Consider the following 17,184-nt stretch of genomic DNA (forward strand, 5'->3'; position numbering starts at 1 on the left):
TTGTAGATAATCTTAAATTGTGTAATAAACGTTTAAAGTTTTAAATATCAAATTTCGTTTTTTAAATACAAAACAAATCTTTTTTCCTTCAAACTTAAGTTTTTCTAAATTTTAAGGTTCCATAATTAGTTACTTTATTTCCTAAAACTTGAAATAAAAATATAAATTTTAAGATTTTTTTTAAGATTTAGAGATTTTTAAATTTCATTTGAAACTTATTAATACTGTTGATTAAATAACATAGTTAGATATCAAAATGAGCATAATTTTAAAATTTTGTGCATTAATATGAATAAAATAATTAATTAAAACTTAGCAACATTTAGTAGGGATATTCCTTATGAATTTTTCCCATATAACTACTTCTAAAATGTTTGGTTTCCTTTTTCAAAACTTGTATCATTTCATACTTAATAACTCGATATAATTACAAATGGGACGTTAAATAACTATTAAAAACTTCAATAAATATCTAATTCATATCATTATGGAGAAATAAAAACGGATGAATGTGAAATGTGACCAGTTGTGAAGGGCGGCGATACAAGCTGGTGTGAAGGGTTTGGAAGGATCTTCTCAAGCATCAATTTTTTTGATGCATCTTGGAAAAGTGCTGAGGAGGTAGAAAGAATTGGATGGTCCTTGCATAGTGAAGCACGCATTCAGAAACTCCAAGGATCCTCTTTCATAAAGCCAACAAACACATCACTAAAACCCGAAGCACAAGCCCTTATGATGGCTGTACAACAAACAAGAAGACTAGGATATAAACAGATTGCTTTCCTAAGTGACTGTAAATTCCTGATAGATGAGTTCAATTAAGAAGCTCATATCTCAACCATCAAAGTTGTCCTCAGCACTGAGATAGCCTCTATGGTACATGACATACAAGAGATGTCCAGGTCTCAAGATTTTAGCTTTCATCATGTACCTAGGATTCAACTTATGTATGTGGATCACTTAGCTAAATATGCTAGAAGAACGAAGCAGAACTATAAAGGCCATGTCCGTTTCTCCATCCGGATGAGCCATCTGGATGGAGATGAGAGTTTTGTTAGTTTAGACACTAAGAGTATAACTCATCCAGATGGATCATCCGGATGACATTTGAAATTTTAGGTTTAATTTCAGAAACCAGCTGGTTGGACCAAATCGAACCAGCTGACTGGAGATGGCTCAGCCAAAATATCAAAATGTCAATTTTACCCTCATAAAATACTGAAATTACAAACCTAATTAAAATCTCTCGTATCTCTCTATGCCGTCAACGACACTTCCACATCTCTCTCTTTCGCCATGAAATCCCCATGAAAGCTTGAGCTCTCTCTCTCTCTCTCCACCTCTCTATCTCCGCCTCTCTCTCTCTCCGCGTCTCTCTCACCACAGCTCACTCTCTCTCAAGTATATCTCTCGCACTCTCTCACACTCTCTCTCTCTAGCTTGTTTGTTCATAGAGAGATCTATGATTTGTCAGTCTCTGAGTTGAAACATTGATGGGTTTGCATGATTTTGAGAATGTGTTTATGAATTTTGATTTGCTTCTCTGATTTCAGCATGAGATTCATCTTTGCTAATGTTGGAGTTCTCGGGAGAGCATAAGACACAAAGATGTTAACATATTATGCTACTGAAGAAGTTTCTTTTCCTCACCCTCCAGCTGGAAAGTACTACTTGGTCGACTTAAGTTATCCAACCAGAGATAGTTACTTAGGTCCCCATCGCAGAACTAGATACCATATAGATCAGTTTAATAGAGGAGGTCCACCATTAAACAGTAGATAGTTGTTTAACCGCAGGCATTCTTGTTTAAGATCAATAATTGAAAGGAATTTGGTGTATGGAAAGCTAAATGGAGGTTCTAGACAAAAAAACATCCCAAGTATGAGCTGAAGAAATAGATTAAGATTGTGACAACAACAATGACTCTCCATAACTTCATTCGAGATTCACAGCATGAAGATTGTGAATTTTCACATTGGGAAGCAATGGAATCATATGAACAACATGGTGATGAACAACATGATGAGCATGTTCCATACATACCAGCAGGTGATAGAGTGATGGAGCGTACGCGTGACTCTATTACTCTAGAGATGGCAAGAGGAACTAGACTTCCACATTAGCATCAAACATGTATGGTTCTTTGTCAGTTTTCATGGGCTTTTGTGGTTGCTGGTTGTGTACATATATTGTCACTGGTTTGTGGTTTATCACAACGTTGGATTGATTGTTATCGAAACAGGTTTCTTTAGATTCATTTTTGTATGATCATCAATTAGATTGAGTGTGAATGTGGTTGTGGTTAATGAATGTTGCATTGTGTCGAATTAGATTGAGATCATGATGACAATGTTTGAAATGTTTGATCCGTAAGGAGAGTGTTATGGATATGAGTGGGAATGTGGTTGTTGTTTAGTGGTTGTTGGTGACTTTACCCTTCTTGCTTACCATGTATCTTCTGCTCCCTTATGATTTAATAAAAAATACTGAGAACTTGACGCATTTTACAATAGAAACTTGGAATCTAGTGTTTCCTTTAGCTTTGATAGAAGTGTTTCTTTGGTCTCTTTGTTTTGTTGATGCATTATTGTTGACGAAACTGATCGTGTTGTGGGGCAAGACAGCAAATATAACTGTGAGTGTGTACGCATATGTTATGTTTGTCGATGCCTCATTTGTCGATGCAAAAGGAGTCATGAAACTGTAGAGATATGTTGAGTGTGTGCGCATATGTGCTGCTTTGATAGTACTGATACTTATTGACATTTTGCTCTCAACTGAAATTTTCAGGTTTTGATGGGATCATCGCTTGGAATCGGATCTTATAATAGTTGGCTCAATTCTTGAAGTGTGAGGACAAAATTGTGTTTCTCAAGCTTGTTATCTTTAAAACCTTGTTACCAATGCTTTTGAAATCTTGTTGCTTTTGAAACTTTTTATTACATTATGTAATGTGGGTTTTCATTTTTTAGATTTAAATATCTTGAAATTTTTAATCACATTATGTAATGTGGATTCTCATCTTCCAGATTTAAATATTTTGAAACTTTATCACATTCTATTATGTTGGTTCTCATCTTTTAGATTTAAATATTTTGAAACTTATAAATTTATGAATGTATGAATGTTAAAATGCAAATTAAAATTAAAATTTAAAAATGTACAAATGTCAAAATGCTAATTTTAAAATAATGTCCATGTAAATAAATTTTAGACTAAATAATAAAAATTAGTATAGTTGAAATTAATATCAAATATATGATTAAATCAAAATAGGGGTATATTTTTAATTTGGTAATTACACTAATCTTGATGGAAATAGAAGAAAAAAACGAACATAAAATCCATCCAGTTGGCTCATCTGGATGGACAAATGAACAGTCATTAAAATCTAGATGGATCATCTTGATGGATTACATAGATAGAACAGATGGATGGAGATGACGGATGGAGAAACGAACAGCCCCATAATCAAATGGTTGATAATAATAAACGGGTTGACAAAAAAGCGAGCCGCTGATAAAGCTCGAAAAGACCAAATTGCATTATTCTTTTTCATTAAATAAATGAAAACGAATTGACATCGTTATTGTAAATGTTAAGCCGCTACGTGAACCCTAGTAAGCTATCTTTGAAGTTTCATGGAACATATGGCAGGTCAGCCGACCTGGCATATCACCCGAAAATCATATAACACGGGTAACGGCACTTTGACAGTATTAGAAACCTTTCAAATTACGATTTTTATAATACAAAAAAAAATACCATTTCCTGTTTAATGAGTGAATCACACAATTCAGGGAGAAAAATGTGTTTGGTAAGTTGCATAGGCTTCTTCCAACTTAAAATTAATTAGCGCTAAGTAGAGTGGTCCAAATTCTTTTAATATTTTTTACATATTTTAATGTGAGATCTTTTCTCCAACACTATATAACAATTAATCTCCACAGAATCTATCATATTCTCTTTAAGATAATGTTTTTTTTCTATGAATTTCGGAAGAACTGAATTTTTTATGGACCATCAGTTAGTGGATTGATTCAACTATTTTTCAAGCCGGATTAATGAGTCAGGATTTGGATTTACTATGATAAATTTTTTGGGATTCTAATTTAAAATTAATTAACGGTAAGTGAAGTGGTCCAAATCATTTATGTATTATTAAAATCTTTTTAATATTTTCAATGTGAATTTTTTTTTCCAACAGCGTTTGTCAAAATACTAAGAAATATGTACAACTAGTGGTTTGCCCGCCCTTCGGGCGGGAATATTGTATAAGATGTTTAGTTTTGAGTTTGATGATTGTTATGTGTTTTAGTTTTTATTTGTTAGTAACATGTTCTCTGATATTCTATTATTTAACTGTTATCATTTATTTTTAATTTTTTTTATTTAATGAAACCATTCTTTATCTTCAATTCATCTTTTGTACATATTAATTATGTTTTTTTTTTTAATTTTGTTTATATATTAGATGTTAAATATATAATGTCTAATAAATAATATATGCCTTAAAAAGTTGTCGTAAAGTTTTAGTTTTATAATTCTCATTATTTCTTTTTGTGCTAGATAATTTATTATTTTCCAAACTCTAAGACCGAAAACTCCTGAGCCAAATGTAACCTATAAATACTTATCACAATTTTTTTGTATTTTTATCTAAGTTTCAGAGTATAAATTTTTATTATTAATAATAATGAACATCATTCGTAATGCAACTTCCACTGGACCCATGAATCCTCTTTATGCATAATTCGACGCGAAGGAGCTGCATATACTTTGCATTGTCGGCTTGCTCTTAGAGGATTAATATAATTTGATGCGAAGGAGCTGCATACACTTTGCTTATTAGAGGGTTAATAAATTTAGAACACTGTATAAGAAATAAAAAAGAAAAATATATATTGATCTCGAAGTAAAAAAGATATATCACCAACCTTTCTATAACGTTATAACTTATACGCATACGGATAAAAAATATGAAAGACCAAACTGAAGTTAGGTCAAGATTTAGACGGTAGAAAATAATTACCACAAAGTCATAGCAACTCGAGTGTTTGTCACTAACTGATATGAGTGGTAAAAGCTAAGATTTGAAAAAGAGTTCCCCGGATATTTAATCCCAAAACGTAAAAGAATATCGAAACCGCACGATACCAAATATTTTAAGCTCTCAACGTTTCTCGCTACCGAACAGAGAAATGATGATAATAATATTATTACATCTCTTGCCAAATTGCCATTTGATATACACAAAAATGGAAGTCATAAGACAGATAATGTTTCTCCTTTTTAATGGTCTCAATCATCGATATCTTGAACCCATGCTAAATCTGCAAGACAACAAAAAGACACTAATCATTTTCCTAACTAATGATTGTCAGACTTACAGTAAACTGATTAGGATCTCAGGATGAAACTACATGTAAGAAGCTTTTGTAATGATACCTTGCATTAGGGATAAGAGAGGCCCACTATTTGTTGATTATCCGTTGTAGTATCTTTGCGTATCACTCCAATTCTCTTGTGGCTTTGACGGGCCTGTAAACGAACAGAATACACTTTGTAAGTTGAACCAACACTAAAGAGAGAGGCATTACAAATGTTCTAAGGTACTATGCACAACCTCCTGAAGTTCATAAGTGAACAGTGAGTTTGATCTTTGTTAGATGGTCTTGACATGATCAAGAAACGTATTGCACTTCCTTGCATCCAGAGTCATGGCCATCTGATCCATAAAACCAAATCTTCATCATTAAAGTGTTTCTTAAGATTAATCTATTTCTTGAGTACATAACGTAACATTTGTAGTCATACCTTTTTTTTTTGCAGCCAAGATTGGAAAGATTAATGGTAGGGGCTTGAATTCCTGCAACTCTTTGAAGGTCAACCATGGCTTCACTCCAGGGTGAGATGATGCATCATTCCTGCTACAACTTGCTTTTTTTCCTTGCAACCCATGCAAACTCAGCCAGTGCATTTTACGATTGTGAAAAGCCTGACAATCCAAAACGTAAGTCAATAATCATATCACTTCCAAAACAGAACCAGAGAAAAAAAAAAGAACCAGAGATGCAAAACAAAGGAATATCAATAATCATATGACAGTGCTTCAAACAAAACAAAGGAATATCAAAGCAGTAACAATAATCGAAATGAAAAAAGAGAGAGAGAGAGAGAGAGAGAGAGAGAGAGAGAGAGAGAGAGAGAGAGAGAGAGAGAGAGAGAGACCGAAACATCATATATTCATATATCGAATGCTCCATACTCAGAATCTTACCTACAAATTTATTTGAGAAAACAATCCAAACTCTGTTGTTTATATACAAAGAAAGAAGATGGTGAAGCTTTGTGATTCGGCAGAGTCTTCATATGTATTTATAGTATAACAATTTAGGGATTTGCCATGAAATTGGGAGAGAATATTTAAGATCGGCATAGTGGGAGGGTCTGAAGGAGAGAGTTAATAGCAAATAGTTATGATCAGGATTGAATGAGGAAGAAAACGTTACAGAAGAGTAAGGAGATCGTCGTTGCTAATCTAAGGGATCTAATAAAATGAAGACCGACGGAGAAGGAGAAGAGTGTGTCTGGGCCAATACATTAATAAACTTAAGAGGTCCACTTTGGACTCTTGTTAACAGAAATAATTAAAAAGCCCAGTTCAAATAAGTGAATTAAAAGATCCGGCTGGAGAAAAAATAATTTCGCAAGTAGCCTGCTGTGCTGACACGTGTCGGCAAAAGCCCCACTCTCTTTGAGGACGTGGAGGAAGGAGGAGAGAGACAACTCTCCTTTATTGTATAAGATAGACAGAATGATTTTTAAAATTATTTAGAAGATATTAAGAAAGACGAGTAAGTGTTACGGTAAATAGAACAAGTCCTTTTTGTATTTTCTTACGTGAAATTTTCTAACAGTGTTTCTCAGAAAACTAATAAATAAATATGTCACAATAGACGGAATGAATTTCAAAATTATTCAGACTATTATGATAACAAGAGAGACAAGTAAGTGTTAGTAAATGGAATAAGTGGTCTTTGTTGAATGCCATTTACCAGAAAAATAAAAAATAAGTGGTCTTTGTTTGGTTTGCAGAGTTCCAATAAGGTGTTTTGTAGTACTAAAGCACAATTTGAACACGTGCCCGACGCGCCAACATAGCATTGGATCCAGACAAGGACCTTCTTCATGCGCGTCCGCACTATCACGCTACGACATTTTCACAGTGCCACCTGTCCCCTGTCCAGGTGAAGCAACTGCCGTGGCAGCTCCGCATTGGGTGAAACTTTTTTACAAAAACTCTCTTAAGTTATCATTCTCCTTCATGCGAGGACTAATATTTGTGGTGCAAATGTTATGAAGCTCTCCGATGGTTACGGTTCTATCGTTAAAATATAAATTATAAACACTTAAATTTAATAACATACATTGAAACTGATTTTTTTTTTACGTATGTTGTACTTTGGTATTAAAAAAAACTGTTTTAATTTAATGAAATATCAAAAAAAAAACTACTAGCTAAGAAAATAACTTCTCCAAAATCTAATTAACGAAACCCGATGTTACGATTGACACTAGTCTGGAAACTGTACTCGTTGGATCTGTAATAAATCATCTGGGAGGTCTTAATTTAATTAAGCGTTTCATAAGTGGATGGGTTACTTGTGAAAATAATAAATCATGGGACCTGCAATCGTAAAATACCAAAAAAAGGGGAATAAATACGGACAATTCTTTCAAATAATCATTTATTTTTAAGTTTTGTCATAAAATAACACTTAATAAAGAAAATGATTAAAATAACTCTTTCTTTTGAAATTTTTTTATATTTATTTTTTATTTTTAAAATTTGAAACTTTATTTCCAAACTCTATTTTTTAATTCTAAATCTAAAGATTTAGATTAGTTACCCTAGAGTAAAAATATATTTTAACTTTTTTAAAATTGTTTTTGATCATTCTCTTTATTAAAGACTAGTATTTTTACGATAAAAACTTAAAAAAATTATCAACATAGATAGTATATGTGGTGTATTTGATAAAAAAGAAAAAAAAGAAAGATAGTATATGTGGTGTAAATGGTCGACTTTGCACAAGGGAGGGAAAAATCTGGTTGGTTGAGATGGAGATTCTAGATGACCTTGATATGAAACGTGTAGGTCCCATCCGAGCAAAAGCGGCCGCCGCAGTTAATTTTGTTTCACACGTGTCTTTCAAATTTAATGAATTATTCACACTAACACTATTTTAATACGTATTGATTCTTATGCTTTTAAATGACGATGTGATCCTGATCGGCGTATCTTTAACCAACCATACTATTACTATGCTTTATGCATAATAAATTTATATATTAAAAATATATAATATTAACAAATTAAATATTTATATGTGTTTGAATTTTTTTAAATATGCATACAGTTATGTTTTCTTTATACAATCATCTATATGTTTGATCGAATATTTATAATTGTAATTATAGACCGAAATCTATTTTAAATTTATAACGAGTCTGATCGATTTAGGCTTAAATTTTTTTATCATCTTGTTTATACTTATAAAAACGGTAACGTGGTCATCAAGTTAATTTTTATTACAAAAACAGGTTCTACAGTTAATACTTTACTTTAACATTACTAAGAACTACTCTCTCTATTTTGATATGCAAGTAGTTTTAGCAAAAAATGTTTGTTTCACAATGTAAGATTTTTACATAATCCAAAGTATATTTTACATTTATTATATGTTGTGTGACCAATCAAATAATTTATACATTTTTGTTATTGGTTGAATTTATGTATTAAATGCTATTTTTCAAAAGTAAATTTTTTTTTAATATTCACACTTTTAACTAAAACTACTTACAAATAAAAACAGAGGGAGTATTTTAATAATTTTAGAACCAGCAGCTTAATATTGTTTTTAAAATCGAATTACTTTGACTTTAGTCTTCCACATAGTTTTGAACGGTTTCAACTGGATGACTAAATTGATGCAGCCCATTTTCTTACTTGAAGTTGCTAGATGAATATATATATTCATATTAAATAAAAATCCATATTAATATAATTTTATGATAATTTGTATCTTGTTATAACAAAACAAAGTATACAATTGCTCACAAAATTTTCAAAGTGAGATTTTAATTTTTTTTAATAATTTATAGTCATTTTAAAAAATTCAAAATATAACATAAAAGAAAAAATCTAAATTTTTATATTATATGGGTTAATGTGATTGTTTAATTTCCTTTGATAATATAAAATTAGACAAAAATGAAGAAAGATACAAAAATTGTTATCAAATATTTATTATTCATAATCATTAGTTGTCATATGTGTTAATCATATTAGGTAATTCCGTAGCTTTTATTTTAAAAAAGTGCGAAAATATTATTTTGTACACTATTTATCAATTTGATAGTTAGTGATAAAAATATAATATAAATTAAGATGGACCAATCTATTTTTCTAAGAATTATGAATTTTATTCTCATGGTGAATCGTGGCTACAAAACAATATTGTTATATTTCTCAATTAATATGTAAGAGATTAAACCATTGATCACAAATTTTCAAAGTGAGTTTTTTAAAGTTTTATTAGTTTATATTATTTTTAAAATTCAAAATATAACATATATAGAAAAACTGAAATTTTAATTATTTGGTTAATTTGATTGTCTAATTTATTTTAATATTATTAATATAAAACAAAAGGATAGAGGATGTATAAATTATTATTAAATTTTTATTATTTAAAATCATTAATTATCATATCTATTTTAATCAGATTAGGTAATTCTGCATGTTTTCTTTAAGGAAATAATGGAGAATAGTTTTATATTGATAATTAATAATTTTTCAAATTGGACCATCATATTTTTCAATTTGAATGTAATGGTAACACATATGACTAACTGACTATCTAATTGATTGCCACATAAACAAGAAGTTTTTTTTTATCGGTACAAAATTGAGGTTATTATTTTTCAAATATTCCTCCTTTAATATACAAGGGATTATTTCTAATAGTATGTCATAATACCATCGCTTAATACGTATTACCTCCTTTTTAATCAACGGTGGACTCTTTTGCTAATCAGAATAAATATTATTATTATTATTATTATCTAATCTATCTTTTTAAATTGGAAAATGTGGAGATGTGGGGTTGTTCGGGAACAAAGATAATGAGATGATGGGCCAAAATGAAAATACCTCAATTTACGGAGTCGTTCACGTAAACAAATGATAGGTAATAAAACAATAATAAAAAAAGACAATGAGCATCAAACTTTATTGGACGGTGGAGATGCACCATGCACGTGAAGACAACCCATAATTCCGACATAAACCTCGGCAACACGGAATTTACATCCCATGACCATTTCACACGCGTCAGATGCTCACCACACGCTTTAATTTACTCTCCAGTAACCATTTTGGTTATCACTTGTAAATACTCCAAGTCATACCGGAACCGGATGCTTAACCGGTTGTACGAATATCAGCATATATCAACCTCTGAAATTCTTATTTACATTCACGATATGTTTAAGTTTCTGCTTTTATCAAGTTTCTGCTTTTTGGTAAAGGAATTTATTTTGTATGCAAGGAAACAAGTCAAGCCATCGTTTATAAAAATCTGAAAATTTTCAACTTTAAAAGCTTTTTGGCATGAAATTGTTTGTACAACAATAATGAGACTATTTGTCACCAACAACTAAGTGGTTGAGGAAAGATTTGGAAATAATTAGACGTATTTTCTTTTGCTCGCCATTACTTCCGAGATGACGATGACTTTGAGATTATACTTTTTTGTACTATTATTTTCATTAATAATTTAATATACCCATAAAGAAAAAAGAGGAAATGCTTGGCCGTCGGTGCCGCCTCCCTCTATTTATTTTTTGTGTAATTAATTAGTAATCTGAAATATTTGAGATCCATCCACGTGGACTAAAAATAGAATCTAACAGTTGGATGTGAACGAAGGGATAGTTTTTTTTTTTTTGTCATCTGTTGGATTAAAATTGAAATAACCATGCCTTACACAAAGCCGACAAAGGAACAAAGCCTTTCCGGAGCCATAAGCCGACGAGGTAAAACAACACCCTTCGGAACCAAGAGTAAAACAACAACAAAGAACATAACTTATGCTAAAACAAGGAAGGGATAGATCACTACAAGAACGGAGAGCACCACCTTGCACTCAAGGACAGGCATACCTAACGAGAACACATCCACAAATAACACCAGAGGAGAAGAACAACGAGGTAGACAGGACGCATACGAGCATCACCAACGCATAAACAGATTCGAGAGAGGTTAGAGTCCTTAACCGTTGCTGTACACACCCTTCAATCCCAACTAAGACTCGCCATTGGACCTTGATTGTGCTCTCCACGCGCCTCATACGCCTAACACCCCACGGCGAAGCCAATAAAAGCTTCCCGAACACGTCTTATTCACACAGCCGGTAGCTGGATAAAAACACTCCACTCGAAATCCAGGAAAATCACGAAACAAATCGGAGACAAACGACCATCAATGGAGCATTGTCTCCTAAAAACATCTATCTCCCTCTGATTCTCCTCCAAACTAAAGTAGATCTCGTTAAAGGCTCTGACCCTCAAAAATCAACAACCACAAGAGTTGATTTCAAAGAACAGAGACAGCACACCAAGCCCAACATCTCCAAGCAGTCCAAAACCGACCAAGTTTCATAAACAGTACGAACGGAAAATTTGGGTTCCAAACCCTAAGCCTAAAAGCCGACCCCCCACCTAATCTCCATATCTTCTTTCGTCTCGCCGCTTCACCAGCTAGGAAGACCGAAGCCCAAAATCAAGATCTACTTGACCAGATCTGAGCGACACAGTCATCTTCCATCACCAGGGTCGCGAGCATATCGACGAGAGAAGGAGGAGATGGCAGGAGGCAAAAAGAGACAGAAACGAACGGAGCCGGAGCTGGCGCACGCGCCTGAACAGATCTAGGGCGTCGGTGTCTTCAAGAGTCGCAGTTCTCTCTACTATTGTCAAACCTAACGAAGGGATAGTTCATTGCCCTTTTTGATTGCGGAGTTGGAGACAAGAATCCAATCAAACCTCTATCTGTTCTCTGCCTCTCATTATGAAACTGCTTTCTCTCACACCCTTTCACACGTCGTCGTTTTGACTCAAGCAGACAACAATTAATCTTTCCTAGCTAACATCATTACATATTCATAGTTACACCAAACCATCATTTCCTATATTTTTCAACACATCGCACCATCATTACTCTCTCACAATAACAAATTGTTTACGCTCACAATCAAATATAGTCAACCATCATTATCTAGGAAATTACACGATTGGTTTAACCGGTTTAACAATGATGTTGGGTGTGACTGTATAGTCTTCTTGGAGTAAATATTTTGGAGTAAAACAATTTTACTCCAAGTTCAACTGAAATGTTAACCTGATTGGTAACATTTCACTCAAGTTCACTTAAACTGTCTTTCCCACTCTGTGTACTATTGGTAAAGTGGTAAAAGCACTCTAACTCTAGGATTGAGAAAAGAAATACAATTAGCGCTACCTTTGGTTTCTCTTTTATCTTTCTATCTTTTAATACTTACTCTGTTTTTCACCATTATATTTACTCTGCATTACTTTAAAATTTTCCAATCATAACCGTTGTGTTAGTCCAATTCAACTCGGAATCCACTCAATTAGTATATTGATACCAAAATATGGTAATATAATACTGAGCGATGGTATATAACCAATTAATTTAAACGAGGAGGTATTGTTAACAGAGTACTAGTTGTGTTTTTATAATAATTTTTCACTCAAACAGAGATCTTGTTTTTTAATTTGGGAAAATATAAATATCTCCAATCTTATATCTTTTGGTAGCATTAAACTTGTCTCTCTTTTTTGAAGACCCATAAAACTAGGATCTTTTAAAAAGCAGAATCTATCAAATGGAAAATATAGGTTCACTCTGTCGGGAGTGTTAATTACTTCTTTCAAAACTCAAATGTCGAAGTCCTCTAGAAAGAGAAGAAAAACGAGGCTGTATGTAGACCCTACTTAGTGACGGAAGCGCGAAGACATTTCTAATATACAATCGCATCAAAAAAGGAGGGCTCACACGCCGGCTGCGTGACTGCTGTAAAGTTGGACTTGCCGACGTTACCCTGCTTATCTTTTCAATACTAACAATAATTATCACTTTTTATTTCCATCTGTTGTAGTTCTTTTTCTTTTGGTCAAATCCTTCTGCTATAGTTCAACTACTTTTATTTTTGCCAAAAAAAGAACACATTTTAGTCTTTCAATTACCGACAAGGCCAATGAAAGATGCCGCCAGTTTAGTAAGTAGTTCCAAGTAGTGATAGTTAAATCTTGAATATTAACATGAACACCTTAATTCTGAAATTACCAAATTATTAATTGAAATTTGGAAGAACAATACAAAAAAGAACCTACGTGGGAACAACATGGTGAAACCAAGTCGCAAAAAAAAGGCACACACAACAAAAGTCCAGATCTCCGGTTATGTAATAATATGTACATAACGATCCATGTCAGCTATCATTATATTTTTGTTCTATCTCGATTTAAAAATCGATCTTTATTTTAGAGTCTGAGAGAAGAAAAAAAACTAAGGAAAGTAAACGAATTCTCTCAGCTCCAAAACAAAAACAAAAAAAACGCATGAGCGTACGCAATGAAACCAAACCACACAGCCAACAGCTCAGGCCTGTTCCAACGGAGGAGGCAAGTTCAGGTCTAGATCCAACAGCTGAGCTCTCTTCTCTATCCCACCATCAAAATCTACGACCGAAGACGAATCAGAATCGCTCTGGCCCCCACAAGCCACCTTCGTCGCAACATGCATCGCCGGTGACCTACACGCTAACGACATCGGAGGCTGAACAGCACGACCTTCGTTTCCGATTCCCATAAGGTCCAAATAATACATAGGACGCGCCACCGGGATCTGGTAACACGCGCCTCCTCTGCCGCCAAGACTAAGCTCAAGCGGCGGCGGAACAATATCAGCAGCCGCCGGAGGTGAAGCGCAATAGAGGGTGCTGGTCTGGCTTGGGCTACGCTCAAAACCGCCGCCGCCGCCGATGGAAACGTTCTCGCTCAGCTCGAGAAAGTTAGGGAAATTAGTCTTGGCCTTGGCACCACGAAAGTCACGCGCCGCCTTATCATATGCACGCGCCGCCGCCTCGGCGGTGTCGAAGGTTCCAAGCCAGACACGGGTTTTCTTGCCGGGATCTCGGATCTCGGCGGCGTAACGACCCCAAGGACGCTTCCTAACGCCTCTGTAACGAATCTCTATGGCGTTATTGTGAACCGGGTCGGGTTTCAAACCCAACTTGACCATAACTAAAAATTGGATAGAGAGGGAGAGAGAGTGGTGGTGGTGGTGAGATAATTGAAGGTGGAAGAGACAGGAAAGATGGTAGTTTATATAAGGTGGAGAGAGAGTAAAAGCAACGCTCCTTTTGGGGCGCTTTGTTTAGAACAGTCAGAGCATGAGAGATGGTTTTAGCGGCTTCGGTTACAACAACAGCGGTTTTCATGGTTTTCTTTTTAACCTCCACTTATCCTTAGCCACGTGTGTTTGTTTCCTCTTTCGAAGAATCCTGTTTTTTTTTATCTACCCTTAATAATTTGGTTTTTCACTATCAAGCGTTTTCATTTTTGTTGCTCCTAATCATATTAAAGATGTTTATTCATGTATTAAAGAAAATATTGATAACGTAGGCGAGAACACAAACATAAAAATTAAAGTGGTAAACAGATTCAAATAGTAAAGAATCTAAAGATATATACTTCAAATTTAAATACATTTACAAAGGGTAAACACTCAAATGCTTAAAAAAATGTAGATATACTAGTAAACTACAGTATTTAAATACACACAATTTAATTTAGATAACATTATACCTTGTTATCCTTGAGTTTAGTTGATGAATAGTATATATAATTACACATTTCTATCTTTGCATGTATCAGTGAAAATTATAAACTTAGAAAGATCTAACTATGAAACATATGGAATCAAGACAGATTTTGAAATATTGATATGAGAATTTTTCTAAGATAAGTGCACAATAGTTATATTCTCTGTTTAAGGCGACAGAAATAATTTTTTTTATCATAATTATAGCACACAAAGGTCAAAAGACTAAAAACGATCAAAAACTATATTTATAGGATTAACCAATCCATACTTAAAATTTAGATACGAGAGATGAAGTTTTAGGATTGAGGTTAAGGATTTAAAAAAATATTTAAAATTTACAATAATAATTTTAAAAAAGTTTTAGAAAAGGAATTTTCAGATTTCAAAATATATATATTTTTTAATTTTTTGTTTATTAAAAAGTAAAAAAGGTTGTAAATGAATAACAATTTTATCAAAAATTTATTATTTTTATTTATTGTTTATTTAAATATTATTTATATTTATATCTTTTAACGTAAAGGTAGAAGAGTCATTTACTCACTAGAATTCATACTAAATAAAATAATGAACAAAATTTGTAATATTTTATTTTTAAGATCTAGTGCCAACACGTGGAGAATATCTAAAAGAAAGACAATGAGAGAAAATGATGGCTGCATCGGCTAACCGAGATTCTAACCGTCCGCCATCTATTTTGTTTACTAAAAGACGGTAATTACATTGATGGCAGAAAGACGTGTACCTCAAAATTAAAGATTATAACTTAATTAAATTAGTTAATTGACTTAATTAACGACATCTACGTTCCTCACGCCATGGATAGTGGATTGGGTTTCCTCGTTCCACAAAATCTGAAGAATATAAAATTAAATGTATCATATCTTATGTTCTTTCCATTAAAATATAAGAGGATAATGGACTATCATGGCAATGTTTAACTTCTCCTTATCCTGTCTATTTATTGAACTCGGTTTGAATAATTTAATGTATAACTTGTAGGCAAACCTATAAATCAAAATGAAAACCTTTTATAAAATTTAATAAAAACATTTAATTTTGCATGGGGACGAATTAAAAAGAAAATCAATACCAAACTTTTCATTTAGAATCTCTTAATTTTAAAAATAATCCGGCTTTCTAAGACAAACTTACACATTGCTCGATCATCCATTTATGTATAGTAGGGTTGTTGTTATTGTTGTTGTTGTTGGTTACAGAACCATCGTCATGTTGGCGGTTGTTGTGCTTAGAACTAAACCCAGTCGTTCTCGTCATTCTTCTTCGCCTAACTAACTACCGCACTAGCCGCTACTGTAACAATTTACAAGAAAATCCCAAAAATTTCGTTATAATTCGTTATGATTTTGAAGGAAAAAGAAGTTGATAACTGACCTCAAAATCGACTGCACATTAAAGGGAATCGATGGTGGATTGCAATTGGACAAAACACTACTTAGTCTGAAACAAGAATCTTAGTCGCGTAGAATGTTGAGAAGAAGAAGCAAAGGGATAAAGATATAGATGGCCCGGACCACACTGACTCTCATAGGTAACTAAAGCCAATTACTTTATTTTTGTTAATACGAGAGATTGAATTTTGTTTTATATGTTTCCATGGAAAGATTAAGAGATTGGGTGAGAGAATCTATGGAGAGAAGATGAGTTTTAGAGAAAAAAAATAAAGCAAAAGCGAAAAGCAAAGTGTCGATAGAGAAAAAAAAGAGAGAGAGAGAGAGAGAGAGAGAGAGAGAGAGAGAGAGAGAGAGAGAGAGAGAGAGAGAGAGAGAGAGAGAGAGAGAGAGAGAGAGAGAGAGAGAGAGAGAGAGAGAGAGTATGGTTAGATGTGGCCTGTTGGATTAAATCTAATCCAATGGTAAAGAATGCGATCCGGGTAGATCGATATTAAATTCATATTTTATGGAATTTATTCTCATTCACTAAAATCTAAGGAAAGGTAAAATAAGAAGCTCATAACAAAAGACGAAGTCCAAAATCAAATAGAAACATATGACATGGATGATTGCTGCAATATGAGTGGCTGATTTTCTGATCCGACGTGGCATAACTTAGAAGGCTTGTTATTTTCCTTTTAATAGAGTTAGATATAAATTAGTTTAGTCTTATATTTTCGTATCTGGGCTTCAGACATAGACCCATCTTAAATTTACAGCATGAGCCGAACATTGTTCCTTTATTGCTTCCGT

At 33.2% G+C, this 17,184-nt stretch overlaps 1 protein-coding gene and 1 long non-coding RNA gene across 2 annotated transcripts; both read right to left on the bottom strand.

Moving 5' to 3' along the window:
* Nucleotides 1-4,346: 4,346 nt before the first annotated feature.
* Nucleotides 4,347-7,868, bottom strand: LOC106377610. The gene is made up of 5 exons (XR_007316083.1): nt 6,281-7,868; nt 5,818-5,998; nt 5,627-5,728; nt 5,449-5,541; nt 4,347-5,333 (listed from the first exon to the last, which is right to left on the bottom strand). It is a non-coding gene; the product is annotated as an uncharacterized LOC106377610 (long non-coding RNA).
* A 5,555-nt stretch (nt 7,869-13,423) lies between these two features.
* On the bottom strand, nt 13,424-16,684 carry LOC111198776 (ethylene-responsive transcription factor 4-like). The gene is made up of 2 exons (XM_048739299.1): nt 16,373-16,684; nt 13,424-16,291 (listed from the first exon to the last, which is right to left on the bottom strand). The coding sequence occupies exon 2, from the start codon at nt 14,390-14,392 to the stop codon at nt 13,751-13,753; it is 642 nt and encodes a 213-aa protein (XP_048595256.1). The 5' UTR covers nt 14,393-16,291; nt 16,373-16,684; the 3' UTR covers nt 13,424-13,750.
* Nucleotides 16,685-17,184: the final 500 nt, after the last annotated feature.

This window comes from Brassica napus, chromosome A1, assembly GCF_020379485.1.
Source record: "Brassica napus cultivar Da-Ae chromosome A1, Da-Ae, whole genome shotgun sequence".
In the NCBI taxonomy this organism is placed as follows: Eukaryota; Viridiplantae; Streptophyta; class Magnoliopsida; order Brassicales; family Brassicaceae; genus Brassica; species Brassica napus.

Excerpts from the sequence above, each read along its gene's own strand:
- LOC111198776 (XM_048739299.1), bottom strand. The coding sequence starts at position 14,392 with ATGGTCAAGTTGGGTTTGAAACCCGACCCGGTTCACAATAACGCCATA.